General features: G+C 43.6%; 1 protein-coding gene across 1 annotated transcript in view; it reads left to right on the top strand.

The window, feature by feature from the left end:
• Positions 1–16,946, top strand: part of mybbp1a (MYB binding protein (P160) 1a) — a 64,432-nt gene that overhangs the window by 34,376 nt on the left and 13,110 nt on the right. The window contains 3 exon segments of the mRNA XM_055657847.1: positions 1,540–1,636; positions 5,982–6,113; positions 10,356–10,424. Coding sequence (XP_055513822.1) covers positions 1,540–1,636; positions 5,982–6,113; positions 10,356–10,424 — 298 coding nt within the window.

The raw sequence follows: 16,946 nt of genomic DNA, 5'->3' as shown, positions 1-16,946 counted from the left end.
GAGCCAGCAAGCCTCTTATATTTATGGAGCAGGGTGCCTAGTTCTCCTTGATGTCTGTGGATTCTGTAGATGGTTATCTGTTGGTCCGGGAGATGACAGACCCAGTCGATTCAGTGATCATGTGTTTGTTCTTTGCATTTGGTAGGACCTGCTGTACTTGTCATCTAGGTGGTGGGTCAAGTCAAGTCAAGTCAACTTTATTTGTCACATACACATACAAGATGTGCAGTGAAATGAAAGTAGCAATGCCTGTGGATTGTGCAAAAACTACAGAACAGAATAGAACAGAATCAGTATTTGCATGTTAGAAGATAGTTAAAAAAAAAGACACAGCACAACAGTAAATTAGTCCCTGGTGAGATAAGAGTTAGTAATCACAGCATGGGTGTTGGTTGCTATTTCCCCAGTAGACAGTGGGATTTTTGCATTGGGTGTGATGAGGGTTTGGCGGGTCTGTGTGAGCTTGGAGACTGAAATTGTGCGTAATCTTTTTCCCCTTCACAGGATCCTGCTGAATGGCAGGTGAATAATGTGGGCTTAGGCATTGTGGCAATAGGTCCCAGTCACAGTCCATGCACATCTATGTACTGTGTAGCTGCAGGACGACGAGGTGATGCACTGCACAATACACAAGCACTGTGTTCCTGTGCAGAGTGTTCTAGTTATGCTTTCTGATGCCAAATTTCCAGACCAGGCCCACACTTTTTTCTGCTTTTTGGTTGGTTTGGGTTAACTGAGTAGATTATGCGACACCTTTCCGAGATGGCAGTATTTGGGAGCCATCGGCAACTTACCTGTCGGCAGCTCGTGTTTGCCAATTTACTAGCTTGTGCTCTCAAAAATGTGTCCAGTGATCTCTCAGCAGATCACTGCATGAAAGGTGAATCTCTACCACAGATTACTGTGGGTCGCATACACATCCTGCCCCTGAAATACTTTCATTCTTTGGGAAATGTGTGAACCCATCACCTGGTTTCACCTTTTTAACATCCATGTCAGCTGTGGCTCGAGGACATCATGCTCTCGGGAATGAAGGTTATATGGGTCAAAGTCCCACTTGAAAGAGCAAATCTCCAGGCTGGCAATCCAGTGTGGTTCTGTAGGAATGTTGTTGTGCCTGAGGGTGCTTTCTTTTGATTTAAATGGTAAATACAGCCACTGCCTGCTCTTTCAGACTAAGTAAAGGCCCACACATCGTGAAAAACATTGCAAGAGGTCTCTCTGCTCAGCATTTATCCCTCGACAAACATCACTTCAGAAAAAAACTTTCTCAAGCTATTTTCAAATTGCTGTTCACAGGAGCTTGAGTTGCAACGGTGCATACACTTCAAAGATACTCTATTTGGCTGAAGGTTTATGGAGCCATTCAGCAGTTGTGAAAGGCAGTGCATTAATGCAATTGTTTACATTTTCTATCAACTATGACAGTTGTATTTCTAATAGCCAAAAGTTGGTTTATTGTCGTGATTAGAGAGTCAGGTTGAGGTGGTTTTGCATGACATGGTTATCCCTAACAATCTTATTATTTGTGCTTGGCAGTGGAGCCCTTTATCTCCTCAGAGTTCTGAAAGGAAAAGCAATCAACCCAGCAATAACTGACAAGACTGAAAAGGGGGAAAAAGCTAAAACTGGGCAGGTACGTGAATCAAATTTGTATTGCCAATCCGCTACTAGTGATACTTGTAATGTTTGCTTGAAGTGTTCATCAGATTGGCACCATTCACGCTACCAACAGCCAATAACAATCCAATAAGAGCTGTAATGATTTATGTAAAACGTGCAAGCCTAGTTGCTCATATTTAAAAATCTATACCTCTTTAGGTGAGAAATGAGAAGTGTGGGGGAAAGACACTCTAGCACCCAAAAATACATTAGAAAACCATAAGTCAGCCATTGCACAATTGAAAGAAGGCTTTCTGGCCTAATGGTACATTAATTCAAAAGCCAGGAACAATTTCCACTTCCCGTGTACAATTTCTTTTTTCCAACAGCTGCCATTTGGCTGCCTTGTCGCTCTAAGTGAACTCGTGGGCTCAGTTGCATTGAGTATATAACAGACTATACGGCCACTTGGAACATTGTGAAAGGAGCCTCACGAAGGCAAGACTCATCAAGGAGTTGATGAGACCATTTAATTCTCTTCCTTCCTTTATGCACCCGATTTAGATGAGACGCCTTTAAATTGAGGAGAATGAAGCAAAGTAAATCGCAAGATAATCCCATGTGCACAAAAAACTACTCATCTGATTTTCAAAGTGTTATAAAGTGTAGCGGCCTGGACGAAGATGAAGTAATGGGAAGGGGCTATATTTTATTGACATTGGCTGAGAGGAAAAGGATGATGAGAGGGAACTGCACATGGTTTGTACCTTAAAACCACCCTGAGTCAAAAGTTGATGAAATTTGGTGTACATTAGCTCTTGCTCCACAAGTGCAAGGACGTACAAATCAATACCCTACCAATCACTTAACAATCCAAAACTCCAAGTATACTAAAATATTACATCAAAGTTGATTGTGTAAAGTATTGGTGTTAGGGTGCGATAAATGCGCAATTTTACACATTTATTATTTTTCCCTCTTGTGCCCACTCCCTCCACTCTAGCAGACTCTCAAATTATCCCTCATTCTCTCTCTGACTGAACGCCAGTGGTGAGAGTTACTGTAGGGTCCCACAGATGTTAACATTAATTGGTTGACGGAGACACGAGACTGCAAATGCGTGCCAGGCTGCTTCTGTGGAGGGAAAATAATAGGCAATGTTATCGTCTTGAATGTACTCTGCAGCTGAACCTCCACAGTCTCTTGGGTGGAGATTTCCAAAATTCACTACACTGAAGAATATTCTTCTCTTCTCTGGATGGAGCTACTAATTATTCCCTCTCACCTTCCCATCTCCCACCACAACCTCCTTCAGGCACCCCAGCCACAGCAAAGATCAGCTGCATATCTGCCTTGTCAAGCCCTGCAGTGCTTCTCAGTAACAAAGCAAGGGGCATTGACCTGGAAGTTAATCGTTATTCCACATCTAGTTCTCAATTTCATCTCTGAAAGTATATATACAAGCCTTACTTCGTAATTTCCAACATAACACCAGTGCAGAAATTTGATGGAGCCTGTAATTTTCCTTTCACAGCTGCTTGCCTGTGCAGATGTGTTTTGTGTGTCTCAAACACAGAAATCTTCCCCCTTTTTTGTCTTGGCCATGCACGTGTGGATGAAGAGAGATTTTTCTCAAACGTCAGTGAGCATGGGTGATGTCTATAACAGCCTGAATCAGCGATGCTCTTTTTTTTGCTTTTTGGGAAATGATTCTTGTGGATTTGGGGTTTGATGGTGCAGTGTTTCACTGTGCACGTTTCCAAGAGGATAATTATTTACCGATTGTCCTTCAATCCTGCTGTTTATTCACAGCGTTCTACTTCCTTCCAATTCAGGAGATTTCAATTTGTGGTGGTACGGTATCAGATAATCTTGCACAGTGTGATTGATTCTAAACCTCACCATGCAGATCCCAATAACTGATTAGTTCCTCAGTGTAAATGAACAGTAACTGGCCACTATAGATAAACAGCATGCTCTACCTTTCAACTTAAATCTAAAGAGAAATTATTTTTATTTTCAGCACACACCGATTGAAGTGTTAATTGTTCCCATCAGCTCATTACTGAATATTGAATGGAAAAAATATTTTCGTTTATATAGTGTCTTTCGTATCCATTCCAGAATGTTCCCAGCTACTGAATTGCCTTTTCGACATGAACTCCGTTACAATGGAGGAAAAATGGCTGTGAATTCACACTCAGCAAAATTCCACAATGGATAATGACCAGGAAATATGTTTTAGTAATGTTAGTCGAGAGAGAGAGTTTAATCAGGGAAACAAGCCTTTATGTGGTTAAAAAAGCTTTTGGCACTTTGGCCTTCATCAGTCAGAGTATTGAGTACAGAAGTTGGAAGGTCATATTGCAGTTGTATAAGACGTTGGTGAGACGGCATTTAGAATATTGTGTTCTGTTCTGGGCACCATGTTATAGGAAAGATATTGCCAAGCTTGAAAAGGTTCAGAAAAGATTTACGAGGATGTTGCCAGGACTAGACGGTGTGAGCTATAGGGAGAATTTGAGTAGGCTGGGTCTCTTGTCCGTGGAGCGCAGGAGGATGAGAGGGATCTTATAGAGGTGTACAAAATCATGAGAGGAATACACCAGGTAGATGCACAGAGTCTCTTGCCAAGAGTAGGGGAATCGTGGACCAGAGGACATAGGTTCAAGGTGAGGGGGAAAAGATTTAATAGGAATCCGAGGGGTAACTTTTTCACACATGGTGGATGTATGGAACAAGCTGCCAGAGGAGGTAGTTGAGGCTGGGACTATCCCATTGTTTAAGAAACAGACATGAATAGGACAGGTTTGGAGGGATATGGTGTGGCTGGGACATTGTTGGCCAGTGTGGGCAAGTTGGGCCGAAGCGCCTGCTTCCACACTATCACTCTATGACTAATGCAGCAGATGAGATTTAACATCTTGTTCAAAAAAAGAGCTTCTGGCAGTCTGACAGTACAGTACAGAAGAATATCTTGTACTGTACTGGAGTGTTGGCCTGCTGAAGTCTGGGGTGGGACTTGAACTTTAACCTTTTGACTCGGAGACCACTACTCGCACTGTTTTGGTGCAAGCAAGCTCAGTTTCCTAAATGTGTTTGTTATGCGGTGCTGCTGGCTTACCTATAATAAGGAGTCTGCTCCAAGAAAGGCTCTGCGAACTAATGATTTGGTCTTTCTTGCCCAAGTGAAGGTTGTGACATACAGGAGTCTCCATAATTTGGCGCCATTTACAAAAAGTCCAAGGTCCAGTCCACGCGCTCGATGTATTGGAACAGCTCCCGATCCTGGTTAGCCCCAGGCTGCTGCCGAGCCTCTTCTGTCGCCCTCAACCGGCTAGGCCTGCGAACCGACGTCCCTCTCCTCACCGGCTTTATCCCCTTAAGTTCTCCTGGTAATGTCTGAAGATGGGTCCCGATCCAAAATGTCTCTTATCCATGATGCCAGAGCTGCTGAGTTGCTCCAGCACTTTGATCTCCAAAGATCTGTAGCTTACCTTTGCTGTTCCAAACAGCTTGCACACTGCAGAGTGTGGAATACCCAAGTGTGTTGCACACATGAGTGACCAGGTTTCCTTACTGGCTGCGCTTCAGTCTTTTCTCCAAATAAACATGTCATTGATGGTGAGCAATTAACTGCATGTAATTGTCATTGTCATGTAATTGTTAGTTAAAGCCCAGTTGTAAATCGGATAATGTGGTACAACATGCTCACCTGTAACGCTTGCCTCGCCATCTGTCTCAGTACAAGTGGGGGTGTGGGTAGACATGCTGAACAGGGTTCTATCATTTACTGTAGGAAGAGGGAAAGCCAGCTCACTCTTTAGGGGAGGAGCCACTGCAATACTGAGAGGGCAAGGATATTGACCATGTCAGTCAACTAAATGCAATTGGCGGCACAGTAGCGCACCGGTTAAGTTGCTGCCTTACCGCACCAGAGAGCCGGGTTCGATCCTGACTGGGAGATGTCTGATGGGAGTTTGTACATTCTCCCTGTTTCCTCCAGGTGCTCCAGTTTCCTCCCACATTCCAAAGATATGCAGGTTTGTGGCTTAATTGGCTTCTGTAAATTGTCCCTAGCGTGTTGGGCAGTGTACGGGTGATCGATGGTCAGTGCAGACTGGGTGAGCCGAGGGGCCTGTTTCCATACTGTATCTCTAAACTAAAGAAGTCAATTGGCTTGGGAAGGGGAGCAAATGGGGATGAGGCTGGAGAACTTCCTCATCCATTAATACATCAATTGATGTTGGGGGGGAAAATGCAACTTGTTTCGTCAAAAATTCAATGTAAAAATAATTATTTTTGATTTGCATTTTTCCTGGTTCTATTAGTGGACAATCTGGTGTGATCAGATTTAACCTGATGTCCATTTGTTGCAGGTTGATTCATTCGGAAACATGGATATGAAGAAAGTGACTGAACTTTATCAGGGGGCCCTGACGCTGTTTATGACCAGGCGGAAGTGTTCCCTAACCGGATCCATGTTCGGTAATCTCTTCAGTCGTTTCCCGGTAAGTGAAAAGGAGCTTGAATTTTAAGTAAAGGTGTGCTGCAAACTATGCTGTGAAAAGAATACTTGGGCTTCGTGAAATGTGTCTTCTGCTCCCTGTCCATTCCTCCCTCTAAAAGCATTGATGCCTGTGACGGGCACATGTTTGCATGACTTGCTGCTAATTTGGTGGCAGAGCGACTCACTGTTGCAGCGGCCCCTACAGCCTGTCTGTCTTTTTTTTATTTTTTGTCTAGTTAAATGTAGTAGTTTGTGTTTTTTAATAGTGTTTTTAACTGTGTATATGTGGGGGGAAGGGGGAAACCTTTAAAAATCTCTTCCCTGTACGTGAGACCCGACCTTTTTCCTGTCGGGTCTCCGTTGTCGTTGGGGCCTAGCGCCGTGGAGCGGTCTCCAGCCTGAACGACCTGGAGGCTCCAGTCACGGAGCCTGCGGAGCTGCGGACTTACCATCGTGGGGCTGGCCGGTATCGGAGCGTGGGGAGCGGTGGTGACTCGCTGCTGCGGCTCGACCACGTAGCCCAGAGGTTCCAGCTGCAGCCGCAGGTCCTGTGGACTGACGGGACATCGGGAGCGCGTGGGTCCGGGTGGAGAGACCGCTTTCCGGAGCTCCCGCAACGCGACTTCTCTAGCCCGTGTCGCGGGGTTGGAACGTCCCGGAGCGGGGCCGTACATCGCCCGACGCGGCTTTAATGGCCGTGGGACATTCCAGCACCCGCCGGGGGCTCCAACTTTGTGGCATTTAGACTGGGAGCGGGGCCGTACATCGCCCCGCGCGGCCTAAAATGGCCGTGGGACTTATCATCGCCCGCCTGGGGCTTCGACATCGGGAGAGAAATGGAGAACAGGGGAGAGAAAAGACTTTGCCTTCAATCACAGTGGGTTCACTGTGATGGATGTTTTTGTAAATTGAATTGTGTGTATGTCTGTAGAATATTGTCTTTGTTTGTATGGCTGTGGAAACAGAGTTTCGTTTGAGCCTCACTGAGGTTCAAATGACATGTAATAAATATTGAATTGAATTCATTAATGACCTAATGACCAAAACTGTGACCAGCCAATTGAACACGGGTTCAGTTTTCAGGCTTTGTTTTGATTAGCCGGTCTAGGTGCTTTATTTTGCCTGAAAAGCACACTGTTTGATTATGGAAGTAGACTGATAATTATGATATATCAATGGGAAAGCCCGCATTGTCTAATCCCATCCTAGTCTGGACCAACATGCTTTGTATGTCTGCAAGTGTCAATCAATGGAGATTGGGGCAAAAATTAGCCTGTCATCTGATTCAGGATGGGTTACCCGAACTTGGATCTTTCTACTTGATTACTTTGTAATTGGTACCTTTATTGACTCTTGCACCAAACTGAGCCTGCTCATGACCAAGCAGGGAAGATATTCATAATTCATAATGCATGCTCTCCAGTTTATGATGCAAGAATCCATTTGATCCCAACAGTTCAAGAATGTGTCCCTTCCCCATATCAATACATAGATCTTTCAACAGTTCAATGGTCCTTTATTATCACATGTATTGAGCGAGGTACAGTGAAATTTGATTTACCATACAGTCATACCAAAAAAAGCAACAAGATACAAAACTACATAAAGATTAAACATAAACAGCCACCACAGCGGCGCGTGAGAACCCCTAGGGCACACAACATAAGCTGATACCCACAGCCATCAGTCCAATGTTCAGGCCACACACACTTTCCTTCACTGTGATATGACCAGAGTTGTACCGACCGCTGTTATTCTCTCTGCAGTGCCTGTCCGCCCGAACATTCAGAAAGCCGTCCACACTCGCACCAGACTCTAGGATGTCCCCATGGCGCGATGTCCCCGCAAACACCAAGATCACTGCACTCATGGCAATCCCTCCGAGTCCCCACCAGCGCGGGCAGCACGTCCATCTTGCTTTTCGGCAACCTCACATTCTCCACTGTGATGGAAGACAAATAACCTTTATCTTCTTCCTCCTTTTGCCCCGCGGTCGGGGCGATCGAAACATCTGCAGTCGGGGCATTCGAAGCTCCCTCACTCTGTGATCGAAGCTTCTGTAACAGTGCGATCGGAGCTCCTGCGATCGGGACGGTCGAAGCTCCTGCGGTTGGAGCTCCCACAGTCGATCCCTAACAAAGGGACTGCCAGCTCCACGATGTCAAGGCCACAGTGCAGACGGAGATACAATACAGAAAAACTTGCATCTCCGTCAAGGGAAGAGATTTTAAAAGTTTCCCTCGACCCCCTCCCCTCCTTAAATACCAGTCTACTTCAAAGAGGTTCCTGCCTTGGCTGCGTAAATATTCCATGTGGTATCTGAAGTGTAAGTGCATCCCATTGTGAATCTGCTTCACACCATGCTGTCCATCTGTCCTCAGCCTGACTGTGAACATACTGTGGAGCAGATAATTTGCAGTAAATTTAGACGAACATCTTGTCAGCGGAAATTTGGTTTGTGAAGATTAGCTTGATCAGTTTCTGTAAGATGCATGGAGGACATAGAGGAAGTGTGATTGTTGCTTTCTACAAAAATATATACTGACTCCCATTGTGCAACCTTTTAATACAGTAAGACTAAGTTTTCCATTCTCCTGTTTTTTGGAGATCCTGATGGTTTAGGGTCTGGCTCACTTGATTCTGTTTCCTGGGTACCCTTTGAAATCATGGGTGTTCTAGTTCTGCACTCGTAAGCTCACCAAGGACCCTATTCCATACTTTTAAGTTTACTGATGTGTAGTATCCTGAGCCCTTTTAATTATCCAGCACCTTTTCCTGTCCTTTTCAACTCACTGGGACAATGATTCCCATGCTCTCTTTAACCTTATCTTGGTTCACTGAAATTGTTATTATATAGTCATTGACTGGTAAGGAGCAGATTCTGTTTTTACAGTCATTGACTTTGTCTGTGACGGGAAAATACACAAAAATCACATGATATGGTAATCACACCTTCACAGTATTGTTGTGAATGGCATGAAAAACAAATAAAACTGATAGGAATGAACAATTACTAAAACTGGAGAGAGAGGAAACTAGTTCTGCTTTTTGTAGGAATGAATATATGTACATATGTTGGACGTTTGAATTTAATATTATGGGAACTGGTTCGTATATAAAGGGCCTGTCCCACGAGCATGCGATGTGCATGCGGCAAGCGCGACCAAACCGGAAGCGGGGGCCGCGCGGAGGTCGAGTGATCCCCGTACAGGGCCAGTCCCACCAGCATGTGCCTGCATGCGGCGAGCGCGACCAAACCGGAAGCGGGGACCGCGCGGATGTCGAGTGAGTGACGTGAAGTTGGAGCGAAGTCCGCGGGAGGTTCGCGCGTGACGTACGGCGTCAAGACGCTGCGTACGGCGTCAAGATGCTGCGCACGCCCGTCGAGGCGGCTGCGGGCCGGCTGGCCGTTGCCGCGCGGAATTTATGAACACGGTCAGTTTTTCGGAGCCCCGCGCGATGTTGAGACCAGCTCCGCACAACTCCATATGGCTCCAGCGATCGAAGTGGGACCAGCCACGGAGGCCGTACGGCTCAAGCGACCACGTTAGGTCGCACTTGCCACATGGAGTCGCATGCTCGTGGGACAGGCCCTTAAGTATTCAGTAAACCAGGAGCCAGTGATCTCCCTTTACTAACATGTGGTACATTAAACATATATTTGCATTTTAACATTAATGTTTATATTTTGAGAATTAATAAAGATGTACAAAATCATGACTGGTTTAGTGGGGTAAACAAGGAAGTGGCTCACATCAGCAGATAGATGAAGAACCAATTAGAATACATTTATAATGTTGGCCCAAAGATATGATAGAGTTAGACTAGTGTGAAAAAACATTTCTCTCTCGGGACAATCGTGATTCGCTGCATACGCGGGTGGTGATAGTACAGTCAGGACTTTCAAAACGGAATTGGATTAAAACTTTGCAGAGTTTTGATGGAGGAGCAAGGAAATGGGATGTAATGGATTGTACTACTAAAAGCCTGTGTAGGTGGGTAGGGCCACCTTCAGTGTTACAACAATCCCATGACGGGAGCATTTTACTGAGAGCTAGCAATATGAGCCCAAGCCCGTCCAGAACTGTGCAATTACCTTCATGGTACGTTGACAGGCAGTTCCATTGCACGTTTCCAGTACAAGATCTACTTGCAACATCCTCAATATGGCTCTTTCTAGGCTGCTCATTCTGTTCTCAGACCCTGTCTTTAGTGTATTCATTGTTCTCCCCATCTATTTCAGGTCATGTGTGAACGGCTGTTGCCACTTGCCATTGTGTCCATAACTGATGGAATCCGAGAACACCAGCGGGTAAGAAATGATACATTCGGGCCCTCTCACTTTGTTGAACCGTAGCAGATTTCATTCTAATGAAGCCTTATGCAGATTTGCTCCCTGGTCAAACGATAGGAGGACAACTATTGGGAACAGTTATAGTTTCACAATCTTTCAATGTGGAAGGTGCTGTTTTACCATCACGCCCATCCCATCTCTCTAATTGTGCCTACTAATCTTCATTTTCCTGGTGGGCTTTCAAATTTATCCCTGTTGAAATGATTGTGTTTCCATCATATTATCAATTTACGAAGTAAAATAGTAAAATATCTACGTTGGCAGCTTGCCACCCTTCCCATACTGTCAAAGGCTCTTTAACACTTTATTAATTTTCCCCTTGATCACTGATCTAAAATGAGCGATCCCAGCATTACACGATGCAAGTAATTTTCTTCATCATCCATTCTCCCTTGGTCTAGTCTCTTCCCAATTACATTGGTGACGCTTCGGATGATGTGATCTCTGCCATGTGGACAGTTCTCACATCTATCCTCCTCCATCAAACTCATTTCCTCATCTTTTTCCCCCTGCACACTCTCATGGGCATGCTTTTAATGTATGTTGCCCACGGTACTTGATTTGATTCTTTGAGACTGATCAAGTGCCTTATAATGGTTTATGTTTCTTTTTTTTTGTGTTTTGGCATTACTGGCAGGGCCAGTATTATCTATCCCTAAGCACTCTTAAGAAGATGAGGGTGAACTGGCACCTTAAACAACTTCAGTCCTTCTAGTAAAAATATGCCCACAGTGGCATTGGAGAAGCGGTTCCAAGCTCTTGACCCAATGGCATATTTCCAAGTAAGGATAGTGTGCAACTTGGCAAAGCTGCACTTGGTATTGCCAAGCACCTGTTCCCCTTGTCCTAAAGTGCGCTACGTTTTTGGTGTGCACTGTAGCCGCAGTTGCAACTGATGGAGGGAATGAGGATGGTGAATTTGGAGTCAGTCTTGGATAACGTAGAATATTATTGAAGCTTCACTCATCGAGGTAGATGAAGGGTTTTATATTTTCATACATTTTATTTTCATTCCAGTTGTGGTTTGGATGATGGAGAGACATTGAGTGTTGGAGAAAACTCACTTGCCAGAGTGTACCCAGTTTTTGACACACTATTGTGAGCACAGGATTTATGTGGCTGTTGTAGTTGTTTCCATTCAAGGATGGTGAGGAGTTGACAATGGTTAAAGTAATTGTTTACGCAGGATAGGTAGTTGGTGTCACTCTTGTTGGAGCTTGGGTACTTTGTGACATGAAATTATCACTTATTAGCTCATGCCCAAATATTGGCTCAGTCTAGCTGCTTACTTTGTTGAGCCACAAATTCATTTGAACTTTGTGCGGTTATTAACAATTTTATGATGGGAGTAAGGTTATTGATTTAGCAACTGATGATGGTTGAGCTCAGGACATTGCCCTGAGGAGCTTGTGCATTGATTATCTGTGGCTGGGATGATTAAACTGTAACAACCACAGCCAATTTGCATTGTACAAGGTTTGATTCCGTTAAAAAAAAAATCATCTGATGCCATTGTTTTACCAGGGCTTTGTGATATCACACTGTGTCAAATGATGTCTTGATGTTAAAGGCAGTCAAGTTTACCTTGCTTCTAGAATTCAGTTCCTTGGTCTACTAATAAAGCCTACAGTCCTATATAGAATTAACATAAATGCTAGATGAGTGAGGAATATTTGATTGAATTTGCCACCTAGCACATTCTAGTGGTGATAACATCTGCGGCCTGGCAATCTTCAGCTGCTAATTCTTCATTTCTTGACTGGTCCTCCTGAATGTTTGTCAGTTGCCAGCTGGGTTCCTGAAAGACTGTGCTTATTGGCTTATTGGAATAAGGCATTGAGCTGCTTAAAACCTGGGATACCAGGCCTGGTCAGCATGAAACCTATTTCCCAAGGGATATCTCAGTCTGAGGAAGGATATCGAGCTGAAATGTCACCTGTTCCTTTTCTCCAGAGATGCTGCCTGACCTGTTGAGTTGCTCCATCATTTTGTGTCTATCCCAAGGGATATGATCCAGGATGCTTGGACTTGGGGTGTCAAGGCAGGGTGACCTACTTCACCACTCCAATCTGTGCATCTTATAAATCGTACTGGTTCAATAAGCCATGCACTTTCAAGTTATTGAGCTCTCTTGGACTTCCATGGTGTACGTAATTATTGCTACTATTAAAAGAGAGAGGCTTCATTGTTACATGTTCCTGAATGTAGACTGTATTTACCATAAATAGCAATCAAACATAACTGGGAGTGTTTCATTTCTTCAAAGAGGGAACCTGCCGATCAAAGCATTGTAAGAATCAAGGAGCCCAATTGTAAACATAAAAAACAGTTAATCTCATGACTAGACAAATATACCTCTTAGTGACTTTGACTTTTATAATTTCAGGCAACCAGTCTTTCCAGTTACTTTCCATGGCTCTGCAATTAAACCATCTTTCTAATTTTAATCCTAGTTCTAATGAAAGGTCAAAGACTTACAACTTTAATTAAATTTTTCACCACAGCAGCTTCTTAACCTGCTGAGCATTTGGAGCAATTTTAATTTGGAGTCGCATGAAATTAATTTCACTGTACCTTATGGTGCATGTGACTAATAAATTTGAATCTTGAACCATTAGCAGTATCGTGTTCGGTTCTGGTCACCCTACTATATGAAAGATGATGTTCAGCTCGAAAGAGTGCAAAGATTTACAAGGACGTTGCTTGGACTTGAGGGTCTAAGCTATAGGGAGAGGTTGGGCAGGATAGGACTTTATTCCTTGGAGCACAGGAGGAATGAATCCAGAGGAGGGAATCTAGAACCAGAGGACATAGATTTAAAATAAAATGGGAAAGATTTTATAAGAACCAGGGGCAATCAAGCTGCCCAAGGGCCGACACTATAATAACATTTAAAAGAGATTTGTACAGGCCAAACAACTGCCATTAGAGGAGATGGGCATCTTTGTTGGCTTGGGCAATTTGGGCCGAAGGGCCTGATTCCATGCTCTGTGACTCCATGAATGAAAGCATTGATTGAATGCAAAAAGACTAGTAATTCCTTGGAACAACTGAAGAGCCTTTTTTATTTTTGATGCAATGAATTATCTCAAAAGTATTTAGAGCATTGCCTATTTGCTTGCAGTATGATGTAAAGTTAAACCTTGCCCTTTGAAATGTGCAGCTCTCGCCTTTACGCATTTTCCTTTTTCGCTTTCGCAATTGGCAGTCATGTCATTGCCTGTCTACACCCTGAGCTTCCTAAACCCATTCATCTCTAACCTGCTGCTTAATATCAATTTCTCTTCCTTACTTTTCTCACTGGACCTACTGTCTCCATATTGGTTCAGTTCACATCAAATTTCTGTCAAGCAACTTATGAAAATATTGACAATTCTAAAAGAGCTAAATATAAGTCTATTGTAAGTGATCACACATCTAAAATTAACCCAACTTCTTTCACTTTCCACCTTAAGAAAAAGGGGTAAGCCATATAGAACAGAGACGAGGAAATGCTTTTTCTCACAGAGAGTTGCGAGTCTGGAATTCTCTGCCTCAGGAGGCCGGTTCTCTGGATACTTTCAAAAGAGAGCTAGTTAGGGCTCTTAAAGATGGCGGAGTCAGGGGATTTGGGGAGGAGGCAGGAACGGAGTACTGATTGCGGATGATCTGCCATGATCACATTGAATGGCGGTGCTGGCTCGAAGGGCCGAATGCCCGACTCCTGCATCTATTGTCTATTGTCCATTCTTGAGCATATATATGTGCATGTAGCCACACCCCACTCCAAAACTCCCTGACTAAATCTAAAGATGGGTCCCAAAAGAAAATGAAAAAAAAATAACCATATAACAATTACAGCACGGAAAAGTTGTGTTTCTCAAGTTGTGTTTCTCAACCATCTGTGATTCCTTTGTTATCCAGGTTTGTGGCTTCATTCGGCAGTGTAATCATTTTGTGCTTAATTCATTCGTGCTGAGGTTGCATAACCCAAGAGCATGCTGAGCACAGAGAACAAGAATACGGCTTTTTGCAAGTTCGTTTCATAATGTCTGACTAAATAGCCACAGTTTCCTAGGTCACCACTGTTTCCAACTCTGGATTCTTGTGGATTTTAAAGTGATGATCCTGGATGACAAAGTTCAGTCAGTGTTCAGATGTCCTTCATCCCGCTGCTGTGACAAACAGCAACAGTACACCACAGGAGGCGTGTATTGGTGTTATTTGTGTTTAACAGCATTTTGACAATGGCGCATCTTGTCGGTTCCCTCTGCTACAGTAAAGCTGAGAAGGTTGTCTCAGTCTCTGCAATTTTTTAATATTGCATCTACCTGGTACTAATCAGTTAATGCATGTCTGCTAGTGATGTGAGATGTGGGCTATTTTTACCAGCTCCCTACTACTGAGAATTACACTTTAGATATGGGGCTATAGTTCCCAGGGTAAGATTGAAGTCTCAAGCCATCTGATCATCTGTAATCTGATAGATATTGCCCCCTATCATTTCTGCCCAGTTTTAAGATGACTCTCCTACCTACTTTCTTCCACGAATGGACTTTGATGCGTTAATAAGAGGGATTATGCTTAAATTCCTGTCACTGCAACAAATCAGAGTATGTTCTAATTAGCTAACCTTGTTAACTATCAAGGGACATCAGTGCTTTAATATGTAATCATGTTGTGCCACTGTTGTACTGCAAATATATTTGCAATTGTACATCACGTCCACTAGGAGGAAACCAGGTATTCTATATCCTACAGCATGCTTTCTCTTAAATGATGTTGTTGAATCAGTCATTAAATTGAACCTGGTGCTGTACAATTTAATGCTTCTGTACTTCCTGCCCGATCATAACAGCGAGAAGGGGGCCCGGATGATGAGGTTCCTTGTTGATAGATGTCACGGCCTTGATGCAGAGGCTCATGTAGATGTTTTCAATGGTGGGGAGGCTGTGTCTGCCATGGACAGGGCCAAGTCCAATGCTATTTGCAGCCTCTTGCATTCTTGTGTGTTGGAATTGCCTTACCAGACCATGATGTAGCCAGTCGAGATACTCTACAGGATATCTACAGGAGTATTTGGAGATTTACTGAATCTCTTTAAACTTCTAAAAATGGAGTTGCTAGCATGCCTTCTTCATCATTATACTTTTGTACTCTACCCAGGACACGACATGTGCAACATTAATGCCCAGGAATTTGAAGCTGCTAACTCACTTCACTGCCAACCCACCGGTGAAAACTGGCCTTTTTTTTTGTTTATTTCCCTTTTCTGAAATCACTGATTAGTTGCTTGGTAGACACAAAAAGCTTTGGTTTAAACCAGCATCTGCAATTCCTTCCTACCCACTAGTTTCATGGTCTTGTTGACGATGAGCGGAAGTTGTTGTTTCGACTGCACTCAACCAGATGTTCAATCTCTCATCTGTATGTTGACTCATCATCACCTGTGATTTGACCAACAGCAATGGTGTCATTGGCGAAATTATAGTTGGAATTGGAGTGTTACTTCGCCTCGTAGGTGTAAAGAAAGTAGAGCTGGGGGGGTTAAGTACGCGGCCTTTAGGAGCACCTATGCTGATCGTCAGTGTGGAGGAGATGTTACTGATCCACACTGATTGAGGTCCTCCGATGTGGCCATCCCTCTTTCTACTGTCTCTCCCAACATTGTGACCCTACAGACTTAGTCACTAACTTCCAATTAGTCTGTCAAATCAATATTTGGCAGATACTTAGATCAGGTAAATTATCATTCATAATTACCTTGTGCATATGTGCATGACTGTACCTTTTATAGCCAAACTCCGATGACATAACGCTAGACACAAAATCCTGGAGTAACTCAGCGGGACAGACAGCATCTCTGGAGAGAAGGAATGGGTGACGTTTCGGGTCTGAAGAAGGGTCTCGACCCGAAACGCCACCCATTCTTTCCCTCCAGAGATGCTGCCTGTCCCGCTGAGTTACTCCAGCATTTTGTCTACCTTCGCTTTTAAACCAGTATCTGCAGTTCTTTCCTACACATCTGATGACATAAATATCTTGGTTCCATCATCACAGTTACCTAATTATTATTAACGTAAGGGTAAAAAGCTCAGTCAGATTTGCTAATTATATGCTTGGCATCCTTCCACTTCAACACAGGCATGTGAATCTGTGCAGTCATGCTGCATAATTCCTGGCTATGTACCTGTGCGTGTATACCTTTTGTAAGGTATACAAAAAGAATGCGTGCAGTTATTTGACTACGTGAGTAACCAGGAGTTAATCTGGCTCAATTGGAAACGTTCCTAAAATGTATCTAAGATGAGCTCATGAGTAATTTAGTACTTACTCCCTTTTCTGTAATTAGAACATAGATCAAAGCACAGGTTCCTTTTAACTTAACCCTTCATTTCCTTCTGGTACCTTGCTATATTTATCTTTAATTCATTCACTTAGTTTTATAGTCATGCAAAGATTAGGCATGGCAACGGGAAGATCGTGCCAGAAATCAGTCAT

Source organism: Leucoraja erinacea, chromosome 28 (assembly GCF_028641065.1).
Source record: "Leucoraja erinacea ecotype New England chromosome 28, Leri_hhj_1, whole genome shotgun sequence".
Classification (NCBI taxonomy): Eukaryota; Metazoa; Chordata; class Chondrichthyes; order Rajiformes; family Rajidae; genus Leucoraja; species Leucoraja erinaceus.
This window is presented reverse-complemented; position numbering and strand designations above follow the sequence as displayed.